Source organism: Caenorhabditis elegans, chromosome IV (assembly GCF_000002985.6).
Source record: "Caenorhabditis elegans chromosome IV".
Classification (NCBI taxonomy): domain Eukaryota; kingdom Metazoa; phylum Nematoda; class Chromadorea; order Rhabditida; family Rhabditidae; genus Caenorhabditis; species Caenorhabditis elegans.
Genome location: NC_003282.8, coordinates 4,739,047 through 4,754,189, shown reverse-complemented (window position 1 = coordinate 4,754,189; position 15,143 = coordinate 4,739,047). Strand labels below are relative to the sequence as shown.

General features: G+C 37.8%; 7 protein-coding genes across 10 annotated transcripts; 5 read left to right on the top strand and 2 right to left on the bottom strand.

Moving 5' to 3' along the window:
* Nucleotides 1-962: 962 nt before the first annotated feature.
* On the bottom strand, nt 963-2,071 carry Y17G9B.4 (Peptidyl-prolyl cis-trans isomerase; the record flags this gene model as incomplete). 2 transcript variants are annotated; one of them, NM_068231.7, is made up of 4 exons in its annotated part: nt 963-1,290; nt 1,408-1,626; nt 1,672-1,748; nt 1,801-2,071. In NM_068231.7, 4 exons carry the CDS (start codon nt 2,069-2,071, stop codon nt 1,069-1,071), a joined length of 789 nt encoding a protein of 262 aa, NP_500632.3. In that variant the 3' UTR covers nt 963-1,068. The 2 variants fall into 2 exon arrangements, 1 of the variants encoding a protein (NP_500632.3); NR_131472.1 differs by having other exon boundaries at nt 1,069-1,290; nt 1,672-2,071.
* Nucleotides 2,072-2,698: 627 nt separating this feature from the next.
* Y17G9B.5 (Evolutionarily conserved signaling intermediate in Toll pathway, mitochondrial) lies at nt 2,699-3,950 on the bottom strand. The gene is made up of 4 exons (NM_068230.7): nt 3,791-3,950; nt 3,519-3,746; nt 2,972-3,470; nt 2,699-2,921 (listed from the first exon to the last, which is right to left on the bottom strand). Exons 1-4 carry the CDS (start codon nt 3,942-3,944, stop codon nt 2,750-2,752), a joined length of 1,053 nt encoding a protein of 350 aa, NP_500631.1. The 5' UTR covers nt 3,945-3,950; the 3' UTR covers nt 2,699-2,749.
* Nucleotides 3,951-4,411: 461 nt separating this feature from the next.
* On the top strand, nt 4,412-5,023 carry rpl-18A (Large ribosomal subunit protein eL20). Its single transcript, NM_001307285.6, has 2 exons — nt 4,412-4,627; nt 4,676-5,023. The coding sequence occupies exons 1-2, from the start codon at nt 4,421-4,423 to the stop codon at nt 5,009-5,011; spliced, it is 543 nt and encodes a 180-aa protein (NP_001294214.1). The 5' UTR covers nt 4,412-4,420; the 3' UTR covers nt 5,012-5,023.
* Nucleotides 5,024-5,740: 717 nt separating this feature from the next.
* cyc-2.1 (Cytochrome c 2.1) lies at nt 5,741-6,286 on the top strand. The gene is made up of 2 exons (NM_001383085.2): nt 5,741-5,928; nt 5,980-6,286. The coding sequence occupies exons 1-2, from the start codon at nt 5,749-5,751 to the stop codon at nt 6,133-6,135; spliced, it is 336 nt and encodes a 111-aa protein (NP_001370630.1). The 5' UTR covers nt 5,741-5,748; the 3' UTR covers nt 6,136-6,286.
* Nucleotides 6,287-6,357: 71 nt separating this feature from the next.
* tctn-1 (Tectonic domain-containing protein) lies at nt 6,358-8,367 on the top strand (the record flags this gene model as incomplete). The annotated part of the gene is made up of 6 exons (NM_068227.4): nt 6,358-6,538; nt 6,592-6,695; nt 7,078-7,606; nt 7,661-7,908; nt 7,959-8,090; nt 8,137-8,367. The coding sequence occupies 6 exons, from the start codon at nt 6,358-6,360 to the stop codon at nt 8,353-8,355; spliced, it is 1,413 nt and encodes a 470-aa protein (NP_500628.2). The 3' UTR covers nt 8,356-8,367.
* Nucleotides 8,368-8,697: 330 nt separating this feature from the next.
* On the top strand, nt 8,698-9,813 carry timm-17B.1 (putative mitochondrial import inner membrane translocase subunit tim-17B.1). Its single transcript, NM_068226.8, has 5 exons — nt 8,698-8,742; nt 8,791-8,902; nt 8,952-9,137; nt 9,194-9,304; nt 9,362-9,813. The coding sequence occupies exons 1-5, from the start codon at nt 8,717-8,719 to the stop codon at nt 9,470-9,472; spliced, it is 546 nt and encodes a 181-aa protein (NP_500627.1). The 5' UTR covers nt 8,698-8,716; the 3' UTR covers nt 9,473-9,813.
* A 109-nt stretch (nt 9,814-9,922) lies between these two features.
* Nucleotides 9,923-14,700, top strand: elac-2 (the record flags this gene model as incomplete). Of its 3 annotated transcripts, NM_001027938.7 has the most annotated exons (7): nt 9,923-9,983; nt 10,752-10,883; nt 11,136-12,006; nt 12,053-12,192; nt 12,418-13,405; nt 13,995-14,218; nt 14,432-14,700. In NM_001027938.7, the coding sequence occupies 7 exons, from the start codon at nt 9,940-9,942 to the stop codon at nt 14,532-14,534; spliced, it is 2,502 nt and encodes an 833-aa protein (NP_001023109.1). The 3 variants fall into 3 exon arrangements, with proteins under 3 accessions (NP_001023109.1, NP_001023110.1, NP_001294339.1); NM_001027939.4 differs by lacking the exons at nt 9,923-9,983; nt 10,752-10,883 and having other exon boundaries at nt 11,179-12,006; nt 14,432-14,534; NM_001307410.3 differs by lacking the exons at nt 9,923-9,983; nt 10,752-10,883; nt 11,136-12,006; nt 12,053-12,192; nt 12,418-13,405 and having other exon boundaries at nt 14,004-14,218; nt 14,432-14,534.
* Nucleotides 14,701-15,143: the final 443 nt, after the last annotated feature.

Sequence of the window (15,143 nt, the reverse complement as noted above, 5' to 3'; positions counted from 1 at the left end):
GATTCCAGAACACTGATCTCCACCTACTACCATCAGTCTTTCCAACAATTCTCATTTGAATATTGTTGTCTTTCAAATACCCCGTCATTGGTTTCTCTTTTTTTCAGCCATTTTCAGCTTCTACTGGCTTCTCCAAGGGACCTCAGTCCGATTACAGAACACTGATCTCCACCTACTACCAACAGTCCTTCCAACAATTCTCATTTGAATATTGTTGTCTTTCAAATACCCCGTCATTGGTTTCTCTTTTTTTCAGCCATTTTCAGCTTCTACTGGCTTCTCCAAGGGACCTCAGTCCGATTACAGAACACTGATCTCCACCTACTACCAACAGTCCTTCCAACAATTCTCATTTGAATATTGTTATCATTCAAATACCCCATCTTTGGTTTCTCTTTTTTTCAGCCATCTTCAGCCATTTTTAGCCATTTTCAGCCATTTTCAGCCATTTTCAGCTTCTGCTGGCTTCTCCAAGGGACCTCAGTCCGATTCCAGAACACTGATCTCCACCTACTCCCAACAGTCCTTCCAGCAATTCTCATTTGAATATTGTTGTCTTTCAAATACCCGGTCATTGGTTTCTCTTTTTTAAGCCATTTTCAGCCATTTTCAACTTATACTGGCTTCTCCACGTGAGCTCAGTCCGATTCCAGAACACTGATCTCCACCTACTACCATCAGTCTTTCCAACAATTCTCATTTGAATATTGTTGTCTTTCAAATACCCCGTCATTGGTTTCTCTTTTTTTCAGTCATTTTCAGCTTCTACTGGCTTCTCCACGGGAGCTCAGTCTGATTCCTGAATAATGAGGATTTCAGAACAATACATTGTTTTTGTTTGTAAGGATTTTTAGTTGTACTGTTCTGGTTTCTTCACATGTGTTCGGACTGAGTCAAGAATTTCGATCCTCATCTTCTCCAGGCTCCTGCATTCACTCTGCTAGCTTCTCTGTTAATTTTTTGACTCTAATCTTTATTGTTGAAAGTAATTGAAATATAAATGAATTTAAATTAAAAACATTGAAACTCGAAACAGAATAATATTTTAAATAAGAAAACACATTTATTCTAGAAGTGGCTGTGGCCGCCGCGGAACATTTCCCCGCAGTCCGAGATTTTCACAGTTTGTTCTGGAATTCCGTCTCTGGATCCGGCAAGGAGAACTTTCTCAATGACACGATTTCCCATCACAACTTTCCCAAAAACGATGGCTTTTCCAGCGCGGTCGACGCCATCTGAGAGTTCCATATTGAACAACGGAGCGGATGAGTTTTCTGATTTGTCAATGTTCTGAAAAAAAACTATATTAAGAGAGAGAAAATTGAAACACGATTAAATAAACAGTTTCCGTCTATTTGGATAAACTTTTCTAACATCTATAGATGTACATCTGGGTTAAAAACTGACCATGGAAAGGACATTTTTGCAGTGATTTTCTTTTGACTTTTCATCATCGAAGTATTCACAATTTTCTTCAAAATCTCCAAAACCGATGACGGAACCGGGTAAAATCATCTTAATTTCACATTCCTTTAAGTGCAGCGGCTCTCCATATTTTCCCCGTTTCTCTCCTGTGCACCAAGATTCGAAATTTTGTGCGGTTCTTGGGACGATATCGTTGAAGAGCTGAATGTAATCATGTTTGATAAATTTATGACTCGGTTTTATTACCTGAATCACGATGCATCCTTCCTCGATTCCACCAATTGACACGTGGATGAATACGCATTTTCTTTCATCGTTGTCAGTGAAAATTGTGATTTTTCCTCAAAATGAACGCAAAGACAATTTGAACTCACGCAATTTCCAGCAGTCCAAGATATTCATCGCGATCAGACATCGTGTTTCCAATACGAACTTTCTTTGCATCTTTTAGATATTTATCAGCGAGTTTGGCTTCTTCCAGTGAAACTTCGAAATTGATTTCTGGTTTTTTGTTACCTTGAATAGCTTTGTAGAGATGTTCGACTTTTCCCCGAACTCTGGACAAGTAATCCTTACGAGCATCACGTGGAAGACTTCGATGCACTGCCGAAAGCATATGAAGATTTGAGATGATCTCGTCGTTCATGTTGAGGGTAGAAAGTTGTCCAAACTCAAAAAACGAATCAATTCGATAAAATCCAAAGAAACGACTGTATTCGTGACGAGACCTGCGCGAACTTTTTTCGGTTGCGCCTTTAAAGAGACCGTCCCAAAATAAATCACTATTTATTTTATCTTATTTTCATATTCTCAATGCAATAGCAATTCGTAGTAAAAAAATGCAATAGCAATTCGTAGTAAAAAAAAACGTAGTAAAATACAAAATCGCTGTATTCATGCGTAAAATTAGATAAAAATTGGTTTTATTCATGAGTGCTTCAGTATTGTTATTTTATAAAACCGCGTTTAACATTTTCCTGTTTCTTGTAGTTTAAGATATCACAATTTCATGCAACATGTTCTTCTGATAGAACCACAAAACAAAACAATTTCGAATCTCGGATTACAGACAAATCTATCGCCGGATATATTTTTTATTTTGGCATTTTAGACAGACCTCGGCGCTCCCAGAGTTGCAGTTAGTTCTGTACTGCCAATCCTCAATAATCCATAATAATCCAAAAAAGTGAATGTTGTCTTATCACAACATTTGGGACTAGCGAGCGCAAAAAAAAAACACGCAGAACAAGGTCAGCTGTTAAGAGAATCGGCACAAACTGTTAATTATTTATTGTTTCTCAAATTCTAGTCAACACAATACATTTTATTTTCTTGAAATTATCGGGTTTCCTTCCAATCGAACTCGGAACCTCAGGTTCTCCATATTTGGGTTGGTTTTTTGTAGATTATCAATCCATCGAATCGCTGTTGCATTATCATCTTTATACATAGCACCCATTGCGAAAATCGTTTCGTGGTCTTGTTCGTGGATCGATCTGAAAATTAAAATTTTATATCAAATCTAAAATTTGAACTGTAAACCTACCTTTTAGCTTCTCCTCTTTGCTTCTGCCAGTCCGCGTACCAATTTGTATAATCTTCGTCCATATCTTCGTTTTTGAACTCGTTTAAAGGTTCCAGCTTCGTATTTCCAGTTAATGTGATAAATGGAATAACTCTGTCTTGTAGATAGACTTTTGCAGCATCCACGAAGACTTCATCACCTTTTCGCAATTCAGAAATTAATATCTGTTGCATTGGGCTCTGTGACGTGGCTAGCCATTTTTGTTGTGGATCTGATGAATCTGACAGTTTTAGAAGCGAAATAGAGGACGCAGCGTCTCGGCTCATCATTTTCAGCGCGATTCCGGCTAACTCGGAGGGTGATAGAGACTTCCCTTCCACGTGGCGCCTGTCCAGATATTTATTCGAATGTTTCAGCTTTGGCATCCAATAGAGCATACGCTTCACCTTTTTCGTTGCAAAATTCCACTCTCCGAATGCGTTGACCACGATATCATGGATCTCCTTATCCGGTTGAACACCTCAACTATTTTTGATAATTTATGAATAGTAAACGACTTTGTACTTACCATGCCACTCCATTTCATCTAGAACCTTCACTGCACAATTTTGTTGTTGAGGGTAATGCAGGAAAACTTTTTGGAAAACAGTTTGTGGGATCATCTTTCCTTTTGGAAAAACTTCAAGGAGTCCTTTATAAGTATCGATATCCTTATGAACCCCATATTCTTTGACATATTTTAGAGCTGTGTTGATAAATTCGACATGCGTTCGACCTCGTTTTTCCTTGAACGTGGCTGAAAACATAGATTAATCGTTGAAACTAGACAGATATCCAAACCTATCGCTGCCATGAATGCATCTTTATCTCTTTTCTCCGGTTCTATAGCTTCGAATTGCTTTTCAACATGTACTAAACTCGTCTCTTGATTCGCTGCAGCAAAGCATCGTATTTGATTGCTGATAACCCGTCGTGAAACATGTGCAAGAGCCATTAAAGTCTGAATATGTACAAATAAATTAATATTATAACTTTATAGTTAAAATAAAACATTTAAAATCACATTTCTATATCTTTTTAACAAAAAAATTGCTTAAAAATCTAAGGAGTAAGTGCGCTCCACCGCTCCCCGTAAATCGACGGCGAGTGTATGAAGGATACGGTAATAGAACACGCAACAAAACTAGCACTGCCGCATACACTTTTGTGCGTTGAAATTCATTTTGGGTTTTCCTGATCCTATTTTTTAGCTTTTTTCCGCTTTTCTTTTTCTGATTTTTACAAAAATTTAACAGTTTTTTCATAGTTTTTAAATATTGCAATATGCACTCATATTTTTTCGGTAATTCCCATCTACCTTTCCATTTTAAAAGAAAATTGTAACGTTATCCTAAAATTGTTTTTCGCTATTATATCAGATTGTTCATTCCCCATTCCTTGCATCATATTTTTGTTTTTCAGGGTTAAAACATGCCAACCAAGGCTCTTGGAGAGACTCTTAATGAGTACGTCGTCGTCGGACGCAAAATCCCAACAGAGAAGGAGCCAGTGACTCCAATCTGGAAGATGCAAATCTTCGCCACCAACCACGTCATCGCCAAGTCTCGTTTCTGGTACTTCGTCTCTATGCTCCGTCGTGTGAAGAAGGCCAACGGAGAGATCCTTTCGATCAAGCAGGTTTGTGGAAAATAATAATAATAACCCATTTTACAATAAAATTTTCAGGTGTTCGAGAAGAACCCAGGAACCGTCAAGAACTACGGAGTCTGGCTCAAGTACGATTCCCGTACCGGACACCACAACATGTACCGTGAGTACCGTGACACCACCGTTGCCGGAGCCGTCACCCAGTGCTACCGTGACATGGGAGCTCGTCATCGTGCCCAAGCTGACCGCATCCACATCCTCAAGGTCCAAACCGTCAAGGCCGAAGACACCAAGCGTGCCGGAATCAAGATGTTCCACGACGCCAAGATCAGATTCCCACTCCCACATCGCGTCACCAAGAGAAAGAACCTCAGCGTCTTCACAACCGCTCGCCAAAACACCCACTTCGCCTAAGTTGCGGATTATTGTTATTTGTTACAATAAATTGTTGCAAACAAATTTTTTTCTTAATTTTTCATTTTAAATTTGTGTGGTTTGAATCCTGTTTGTTCAGCTTGTTATTTGTTTACTGTTTTTATCTCGTGCGCAGCACTTGTTGATGTTATTAGATGATCATTGCAATGATCCATAAGGCATCGGACCGCCCAGCTGACTTGTGTGACTGGTAAATTTTGTCAATATTTTCAAATTTGTTCTTTTGCAATATAGATATCTGCTCTTCTATATTCAGTTCTTACGCTACTAGATCTGTAACTACATTCCTTAAAGTTCAATATCACTATTTCGATAAGGTAAATTAATTCTTAATAATTGAGATAAGTTGATAAAAATCTGGATAACTGTAGATTTTGTAAGTTGTAAGCGTTAGAAATGCGGTAAATCTCGTAGAAACTTTATTTTTTGTATTTTAAGGGCAAAACCTTTCAGATCATAGATAAAAAGTTCAACAGCGTCATTTTAGTATGTCCTCGCTGAATGATATTTCACCCAGACTCCCGAGAGCGACCGCCCGATTGTTCTATGGCCTTTCTGTGTCTCTGCGTCTCCTCGCCGCCCGAGAGATGGCACAACCCCCGTTTCTTTCTCGCTATTGCATCACGGGCGGTTCCCCAAGTGCTGCTGTGGCGGTTTCTTCCTGCTAGACTCTTTTAGTATATATTTCACTAATTTCTGTATTTTAAGGGTTCAACATGTCCGATATCCCAGCTGGAGATTACGAAAAGGGAAAGAAGGTGTACAAGCAGAGATGCTTGCAGTGCCACGTCGTTGACTCGACCGCCACAAAGACCGGACCAACCCTCCACGGAGTTATCGGACGTACATCAGGAACTGTGTCTGGATTCGACTATTCCGCTGCTAACAAGAACAAGGTACAACTAATAAATTATTTCTTAACGTTTATTATAAATTAAAAATTATAGGGAGTCGTCTGGACCCGCGAGACCCTCTTCGAGTACCTCCTCAACCCAAAGAAGTACATCCCAGGAACCAAGATGGTGTTCGCTGGACTCAAGAAGGCTGACGAGCGTGCAGATCTCATCAAGTACATCGAGGTTGAATCCGCCAAGTCCCTCTAAATATTCCCCTAAATGTTCTCGCCTAGCTACGGCAATTTTTCATAGTTAGGCACTTTCGATTGTTTTACTTTTATATATTGCACTAATTTTGTGTCATTCTCATTTTTAGTAGCAAGAATATACGTCAATTTGGAAAATAAATAATTTTCCTAAATTCGTTTTCCTTTTCCCCACAGTCGCATCACAGCAGGTGTACACTCTTCCGCTACCATAGCAACCAAAATGGGCACCAATGCACCAAGAAATCGGAACGAGCTTTTTGTCATGCATCTTCTTGGATTTATTTTTCTTTTAACTTATTGTTCGGCTGATACTCCAGAGGTTTGTTATCCGTCAGTTGTTCGGCACCGGATTGATTCGATATTTCCAACTTCTCGTTTGTTCTGCGTCTCCAAGCAAAATGGTGGGCTTTTTTTAGCTGAACGCGAACAAATTACGGAGCTTTTTTGAATTTAGATGATTTGGAATATGGTGACGTGGAAATTGTGAATGGCGAAGAGCAATGGAACGAATTTTCAAAATCTAGATGGCAGCAAGATGAATCTGATTCACAAGAAAATGTAACACAATTAAAGATCTACGCAGACGGAAAATTTTGCGCCAGAAATACTGTACCTGGTCTCGACACGCTTTTGTTTGTAAAACGCGAAAAGATAAATATGCGCCTTTAAAGGAGTTCTGTAATTTCAAATATTCGTTTCTGCGGAATTTTCATTGATTTTTAATAATTTACCCATACATATTACAAATCATGAGAAAATGTGAAAAATCTATCAAAAATTTCGCAGAGATGAAAGTTTGAAATTACAGTACTCTTTTAAAGGCGCACATCTCCTCGCATCAAAAAATTATGTCGTGTTGAGACCGGGTAAATACAGTAGTTTTCGAGATAAATCTCAAGACTTCGGTTAATAATGAATTGAGATTTCTTTTTTTTTTCAGTTAGAACTCTTACATTTCGGAAGTTCAAGAGCCGTTCGCCTATTCAAATTTCCCGCTGCAATTTCAGCATCCGATTTCTGTACTGGAACTCAAAATGTGATAACGAAAAGGAATATGACAGTAAAGTGCAAGCCTCTCGCCACCACTGATATTTTGTCTCATTGTTCCGAAAATGAGTTTCTCAATGCTCAGGCTCTGTTTGGAAACGGCGATTTTGTAGAACGAACCGAAAATGAGACGATTGCGATTCCAAGGCTCAGCACCGCCCAATTTATAGCTCCAGTTTGGAATAATTCAATGTGTTATGGAGTTTTGAAATCTGCAAATATTATATTCCGAATGAATGGGATAAAAACGAATTCCGTTGAGATTGATGCCCAATATGATAGTCTTCCTGGAAATGTAGATAATAATTGGTTCGAGCAGACATTTTCAGTTTATTGGATTCCGCTTGTGGTTGCCAGTGAGATAGAGACAAATCAGACTGTTGTAGGATATAAAGCTGGGGAGCAAACTTATAGGGTTAAAGGTTATTTCAAATTGTAGATCTTATATTTGTTCTACATTTTCAAAAATATTTCAGGTTCTATTCCCGTTCCATTCGCTGTTCCAACACTAGGCAACTGCTATTCTGGATCTATTGCACCATCTCCTGTGTTCTTCCTTCGATCGATGTCTTCTGTGTGCACGATTTCCACAATAAATTGCGAAGATGCTCGTGCAAAAGCGAGAGCATTCTACGAACAAGTTTATCCATCCGTACTTGTTTCATCGCCTTCAGAAGATGCACATCCAGCTTCCGTTGGGAGAGTTAATGTTACTTGGGAAGAAGTATTTATTATTTAATTAGCTATTTAATTTATATATTTTTTTAATTTCAGCTATCACCTTCCACAATATCCTGCCGTTTACCTGTGTCCTCGTTACTTCAAATCTACTATTCCAAGCAAGGATCTACAAAAAACTATCGAGAGGTTATAATTGCAGGAAACTCACAGCTACTTTTAGATGATGTATGACCTTCTTATTTAATGTATACAAAATTAGTTTTTTATTCAGGTTCCGTATCTTTCTGGCCAAGAAATTCGTATGCCAATCTCAATTTCATTCACAGAAGTCACACCACCTCCGAAGAACATATTTTCAGCTTTACCTTACGTTGATATTCGACTACCTCACGACTTCTTCTATCCATTTATGAGCACTTCAAACTACTCTGCTAGCTTAAACTATTCACAATGTATTTTTATCATTTTTATAATCTATATTCTTAAATAAAAACTGTTTTTAAAGTATTTATCCTTGTTAATTTTTATTAAATCTAGTCACAAACTAAAGAAAATATTTATTTTATTTAACTTTAATGTTTAAGATTTAAACTTTTAAGATAAAAGTTAATGATTCAAAGAAATAAATAAAAATAAAAACGATAGAAAAAACGAAAGTCAAGAAGGACGCAAGCAATTCTTTGCTGACGCATGTCTCGTGAAATTTGCGTGATGGCGCACTTCTCGTGCACTTTTCTCGAGCTTTCAGATTCATTTTTCAACTCAATTCTTTACAAAAAACTGCACTTTTACCGCTTTAAAATCAATAAATTTAATCAATTTCTGTTTTCAGGGAATAAATACACACAAAAATGGAAGAGTACACCAGAGAGCCATGGTAAGATTTCCTAAAATTGGTTTTTTTACTGAAAATAATTTTTTCCAGCCCATATCGTATCGGAGATGATATTGGATCGGCGTTTGCGATGGGTCTCGTTGGAGGATCCATTTTCCAAGCTTTTGGAGGATATAAAAATGCGGCGAAAGGAAAGAAATTGGTGATTAATTTTTTAAAGACAAAAATACTTAATTAATTGATTAATTTAGGTTGGGATGATGCGAGAAGTACGAATGAGAAGCACATTAACAGGAGTTCAGTTTGCCGCTTGGGGAGGAATGTTCAGTACAATCGATTGTTGTCTTGTCGCCATCCGCAAGAAGGAAGACCCCATCAACTCTATTGTTTCTGGAGGATTGACTGGAGCTCTTTTGGCGATCCGTTCAGGACCAAAGGTAGCAGAATAGCTTTAATTTAGTGAATTAATAATAATTTAATAATTTTTGTTTAGGTGATGGCAGGAAGTGCGATTCTTGGCTCTGTAATTCTGGCTATGATCGAAGGAGTCGGATTGGTGACCACCCGCTGGATGGGAGCAATGATGGATCCAACACAGCCGCCGGTATGTTTTGTTTTCTGGCTCAAAACTTATTTATTTATTTATTCACTATTTTTGCAGCCAGAAGCTCTCGACGATCCACGCAGTCTGGGACAAAAGAGTCAAGCAGAACCAGGACTCGACCAAACGAGACCCTTCGGAATTCCAACTGGATTACCAAATCTGTCCTAAATCTTTTTTCACTCATATCCGTTTTTCTTTATGCTTTTGTCTCTTATCTCAATTTTCCCCCCTCCAACTTCGGTGATCGGCCGATTCCTCTACATTTTTTAGGAGCTCCAATTTTATTAGTTACATATTACATTAGTGTTGTTTGTTTTGTTGATGATGTTCATTGCGATCACGAATCTTATTTAGATTCGCGCTTTCCTTCCAAAAATCAAGTTTCAGATCCGTATGGGTGCACGGCATCTCCATCTCTCCCCTGTTTTTTCGAATTTCTTTCCCCTTTAATTTCTTTTTAATAATCTTCACTGTTCCCTATTTCTTTTTCCGATGAAGACGTTGTTTATAATATCATGATGATTCAATCGTGTTTAAAGTAAAATTAAATCTTGAAATTATACATTAACTTCCAGCTCTTTAGCACAATAGAGTGCATGAAATTCAAATAAATTTCAGCTGAAAGCTCGAAGCTGATGCTCGGAGCGATTGCGAGGAAAACTGTAGAGAATCGGATTCTGTAAGGGTTTGTGAGTGGTCCCCCCAATTGAAATAGACGAGAAAATTTGCGATTTTAGGCAAAAATTCTGAAATTTCATTATTTTTTACCCGAAAACCTTGAAATTCGAGATTTCTCGTTTAAAAAACGCGAAATTTTTATACAGAAACTCCAGGTTTTGAGAAAAAACGGGAATTTTTCTACATTTTGCCTGAAAATATCGATATTTGATTTTTAAACAATGAATTTCACGGTGTTTTTTGCTAGAAATGCATTTTAAAAATTTGAAAACATGAAAATGTTGTTTTTTGGCATAAAGTGTATAAAAATATCGGAAATTTTGCGGAAAATTGCATGAAATGTTTTTATGCTAAAAATACGGTATATGGTCTCGACGCGAGAAAGTTTTGCAAACTGCAAAGAGGCGTGCGCCTTTAAAGAGTACTGTAATTTTAAACTTTTGTTTTTGCGGATATTTCATAGTTTTTCATCCCGTTTTCTTGAAATTGTATGTGTTTAAAAAATTATATATGTATCCCACAGTCTCGTCATCGAAAGCGCACAAAAAACAGCCTACTGGCGCGGATATATCCACGGCGAGACTTTGAAGCTACAGTACTCTTTAAAGGCGCACGCTTTTTCAAGTTTTGCAGCAAAAACTGTCGTGTCGAGACCTAGTTTGTTGGAGATTTGCAAAATTCCACACCTGGATAACAACAATTTTAATTTCTGCATGTTTTTCCGCTAGTACTTTCACATTTCGCAATTTTTCACAATCTCACTTTTCAGAGTTTCTCGTCACTTGATTTCTTCAACCAGCTGCTTATTTAAGGATAATAACGAAGAATTATTAGAAAGTATCAAGGAGAGAATTGCCAGAAATCGCCGAATTCTTCAGAAGCATTCGTCTTCACATTTGAAGTGAGTTTTATTGGGATTTTTTGTCTGAAAAGTACAGTACGGGGTCTCGGCACGACAATTTTGTTGAATGGCAAAATGCGTTAAAGAGACATTTTTCAAGATTTCACATATATGTTCGACCTCAAAACTTGAAATTTGACATGCTTCCGTCAATTTTTTCAAAATTTCAGTTGAAAAATACATAAACTGTATGAAAAAATTCGAATTTTTGATTTTTTTGACGCTATTTAATAAACTTTACCAATATTTCAGAGCTCGAGAAGTAAACGCAAGCATCTCAAATCTGCGACAATCAATGGCGGCAGTGCAGAAGAAACAAAAAGCGGCTCACGAACCACCGGCCAACTCAATTGTCAACATTCCCAGTCAAGTATCGATCGAAGTTCTCGGTAATGGAACAGGACTTCTCCGAGCATGCTTCATCCTTCGAACACCACTGAAAACCTACATGTTCAACTGCCCTGAGAATGCATGCAGATTCCTGTGGCAGCTTAGGATCCGAAGTTCAAGCGTCGTTGATCTTTTCATCACATCTGCAAATTGGGATAATATTGCTGGAATTTCATCAATTCTACTTTCTAAGGAATCAAATGCATTGTCTACTCGACTTCATGGTGCAATGAATATCAAACACTTTTTGGAATGTATTCGACCATTTCAAGATTCGGATTACGGTAGCTGCAAGTATCCATCTCAAGTTGAAGAACGTCCATATACAATGGAGAATTATGAGGATGCCGGATTAAAGGTCACATATATTCCTCTGAGTCCACCGTTGAATATCGGAAGTAACAACGAAAAAAGTAAAAATGTGAAAGTCAACAATGTAGACATTGCATTTTTAATCGAAATGAAGGAGGCAGCCAGACGAATCGATACGATGAAGTTGATGGAACTGAAAGTACCGAAAGGTCCACTAATTGGAAAACTGAAATCAGGAGAAGCAGTTACTCTTCCAGATGGAAGGACGATTCAACCTGATCAAGTTTTCTCATCGGATAAAGTTGAAGGAGACAAGCCACTGCTTTTAGTGACAGAATGTACTACAGAGGATCATGTGAAAGCACTGATAGACTCATCATCACTGCAACCATTTTTGAATGGGGAAAAACAGTTGGATTATGTAAGATTGAAAAAAGAATTATTGACATTAAAAAATACATTTTCAGATGGTTCATATCAGTGATGATGCAGTAATCAATACTCCAACCTACAGACATTTGATGGAGAAGCTCAACAATCCCAGTATCACTCATTTGCTGATCAATGGAGGGAATCCTGTGATTCCAGCTGTGGAAAGTGTCTATAAGTAAGGAAAATATGAAATATTGAATAGATCTACGAATTCGAGATCTGCGAAAACAAGATCCAGGGTCTCAAGAGCTGCAGTTGGCACGATTTCAGGACCTCTGTTTTCGCAGATCTTCTATTTGACGAGATCCCGTTTTCGTGTTCCCTCGCGGCATCAGAAAATTCAAAAAATTTCAGTTTTACAAAATCCATAGGTTTTAAGAATCCAAATTGTTATTTACAGACACACTCGCCTTCTTCGATCAATTGCTCCATCTCTCTTCCCAGCTCTTCACCCAATTGATTGGAGTGGAATTATAACTCAAAATGAGGAGCTATCACAACGACAGGATCAATTCATTCGAGTGGCTCCAATGCAACGATATTGGATGCGCCGAGGAGCTTCGTTCAACGAGGAGCCCATCGTCAACAATTTGCTAGCTGCTGAGCCAGAGCTGTCGGATAAAGCGAAGGAATTGATTAAGGAATATCAGAAGTTGGAGAAGGAGAATAAAATGGACTGCGAATTTCCGAAATTAACATTCTTCGGAACTTCGTCCGCGGTTCCATCAAAATATCGAAATGTGACAGGATATCTGGTGGAAGCATCAGAGAACAGTGCGATTTTAATTGATGTTGGAGAAGGAACATATGGACAAATGAGAGCAGTTTTTGGAGAAGATGGTTGTAAGCAGCTTCTGGTAAATCTCAACTGCGTCCTTATCACTCACGCTCATCAGGATCATATGAATGGGCTGTACACAATTATTGCACGGAGAAAAGAAGCTTTCGAGTCCCTCGGAGCCCCTTACCGTCCACTAGTCCTTGTATGCAATCGGAATGTTCTGAAACCAATGAAGACCTACTCAATTTGCTTTGAAAACATTGAGCATCTCCTCGAAATTGTTGATATCTCCAGGTATCCACTAACACCTCCCGGGAGCCCTGGAGGGCCTCCTGGAAAAAGACCGAGACTTCCGAGCCCACATCTCCCGCCGAGCAGAGATGTTCTACAGGATATGTCGAGCAGTTTCGATAAAAAGGCATGGAAGCTGGATGAGCTGAAGGCTGTACAAGTTCATCATACAAGAATGGCAAATGGATTTGTGATGAGAGTTGCTGGAAAACGAATTGTATTCTCTGGAGATACGAAACCATGTGATTTGTTGGTTGAAGAAGGAAAAGATGCTGATGTTCTTGTTCATGAATCCACTTTTGAAGATGGTCATGAGGTAGATATGACACCAAAACCCCCAAAAAAATTGGCTAAAATTTCGTCTTTGGTTTTATTACTAAATTGTACGAGATTTTTAGCCAAAATACGGTAGCTAGGGTCTCAACACGACAATTTTTGGATAAATGCAGAGATTGAAGATAACAGAATTTTCATCGAATTTTCATAGTTTTTCGTTGAGAAATATATAAACTTGTGAGAAAAATCGATGGAAATCTTGCAGAAACAAAAGTTTGAACCTACAGTATTCTTCAAAGGCGAATAACTTTTTGCATTCGGCAAAAATTTTGTCGTGTCGAGACCCTATATTACGTATTTTTAGTGCAATAATGAAAAATCCAACTATTAGAAACCCGCTTTTTCAGTTTTTTTTTTTAATTTGAATTCCATCCAAACTGAGAACTTCAAGACCAATCAGCGACTTGCTCCTCTCATTCCGCCTGATTGGTCGAAATATGGGCGGAGCTATTCGCTGATTTGTCATATTTCTCATTTGGCAGGCATTCAAACAGCGAATTTTTTCTGAGTTTCGGACTATTTTGGTTTTTTAAGGCAAATATTGAAATTTTTCAACCAATTAATTTCAGGCTGATGCAATGAGAAAACGTCATTCAACAATGGGTCAAGCAGTCGATGTTGGAAAACGAATGAATGCCAAGCACATTATTCTGACACATTTCAGTGCGAGATATCCAAAAGTACCAGTTCTTCCTGAATATCTTGATAAGGAAAATATTGGTGTGGCGATGGATATGTTGAGAGTTCGATTCGATCATTTACCACTTGTTTCGAAACTTCTTCCCATTTTTAGGTAGATTTCAGATTCAGTATTCAGGAGAAAATGGGCCATAATGACCGAATATAACTGTGCTCGAATTTTTTTTTGCAAAATTGAAACAATTTTCAAAAAATTCAGAAATATTTTATAATTTTATTAATTTTTAACAGTTATATTCGGTTCTTGTGGTCCATTTTCTGTCATTTAAAGCAAAATGTTGAAATAAATAAATTTATAAATTTACAGAGAAGTATTCGTGGCGGAACTATTCGAATTAACCATCAAAAAAGAACAACGGGTTTTGAAAGACAAGGAATTGTCTGAAAAGCGAGGTCAATTAAAGGCTTGAGTGACTGGCCACATTCAACATTAATTCACTTTTCATCCAGTTATTCACGTTTTTAGTTCATTGTTACTTTTGTTTTCATTTTCTTGTTTTGTTGTCAAGGTTTTTTTCTCGGAAAGTTTTGGAACAAAAAATTTTTGGTTCCAGCAATAAAAATTTATATGGTACTATTAAGCTTCTTTTTTTCAGAAGAACAATATGTGAAGTTACAATTACAAGTGTTCTATTGGGGACGCACAAAACTGATCTCTTTGAAATTGAGGCGCAATCGCGCTCCAAATAAAACGACTACCCCAACCGTTGGGTCTCGTTAGGTATTTAGCGGTAAAACCAAATATACAGGCGGTTTTCGACTTTTTTGAAAATTGTTTTAAATGATTATTTTGTTTAAAAAAAATGCATGTGATATTGAAAAAGGGAATTCTACTGCTTTTTAAATTTTATTATCAATTTTATGTTATCAGTTTTAACGATTGAAACCGTTCAGAAAAATGAAAGCGTTTGAATTCCTAGTTTACCCGCCAATACCTAACAAGTTGAAAGGCGGGACGTTTTCAATTGGCCGTGGATCACGGCGTTCGTGTTTAATAGGGGAATTTTTCGGCGTTTCCG

Coding starts and splice junctions, on each gene's coding strand:
- Y17G9B.5 (NM_068230.7), bottom strand. CDS start 3,944: ATGGCTCTTGCACATGTTTCACGACGGGTTATCAGCAATCAAATACGA. Junction 3,747..3,790: donor TGCATTCATGGCAGCGATAG/GTTTGGATATCT, acceptor CTATGTTTTCAG/CCACGTTCAAGGAAAAACGA. Junction 3,471..3,518: donor AGATGAAATGGAGTGGCATG/GTAAGTACAAAG, acceptor AAAATAGTTGAG/GTGTTCAACCGGATAAGGAG.
- rpl-18A (NM_001307285.6), top strand. CDS start 4,421: ATGCCAACCAAGGCTCTTGGAGAGACTCTTAATGAGTACGTCGTCGTC. Junction 4,628..4,675: donor AGATCCTTTCGATCAAGCAG/GTTTGTGGAAAA, acceptor TAAAATTTTCAG/GTGTTCGAGAAGAACCCAGG.
- cyc-2.1 (NM_001383085.2), top strand. CDS start 5,749: ATGTCCGATATCCCAGCTGGAGATTACGAAAAGGGAAAGAAGGTGTAC. Junction 5,929..5,979: donor CCGCTGCTAACAAGAACAAG/GTACAACTAATA, acceptor TAAAAATTATAG/GGAGTCGTCTGGACCCGCGA.
- timm-17B.1 (NM_068226.8), top strand. CDS start 8,717: ATGGAAGAGTACACCAGAGAGCCATG. Junction 8,743..8,790: donor GAGTACACCAGAGAGCCATG/GTAAGATTTCCT, acceptor AATTTTTTCCAG/CCCATATCGTATCGGAGATG. Junction 9,138..9,193: donor CGATCCGTTCAGGACCAAAG/GTAGCAGAATAG, acceptor ATTTTTGTTTAG/GTGATGGCAGGAAGTGCGAT.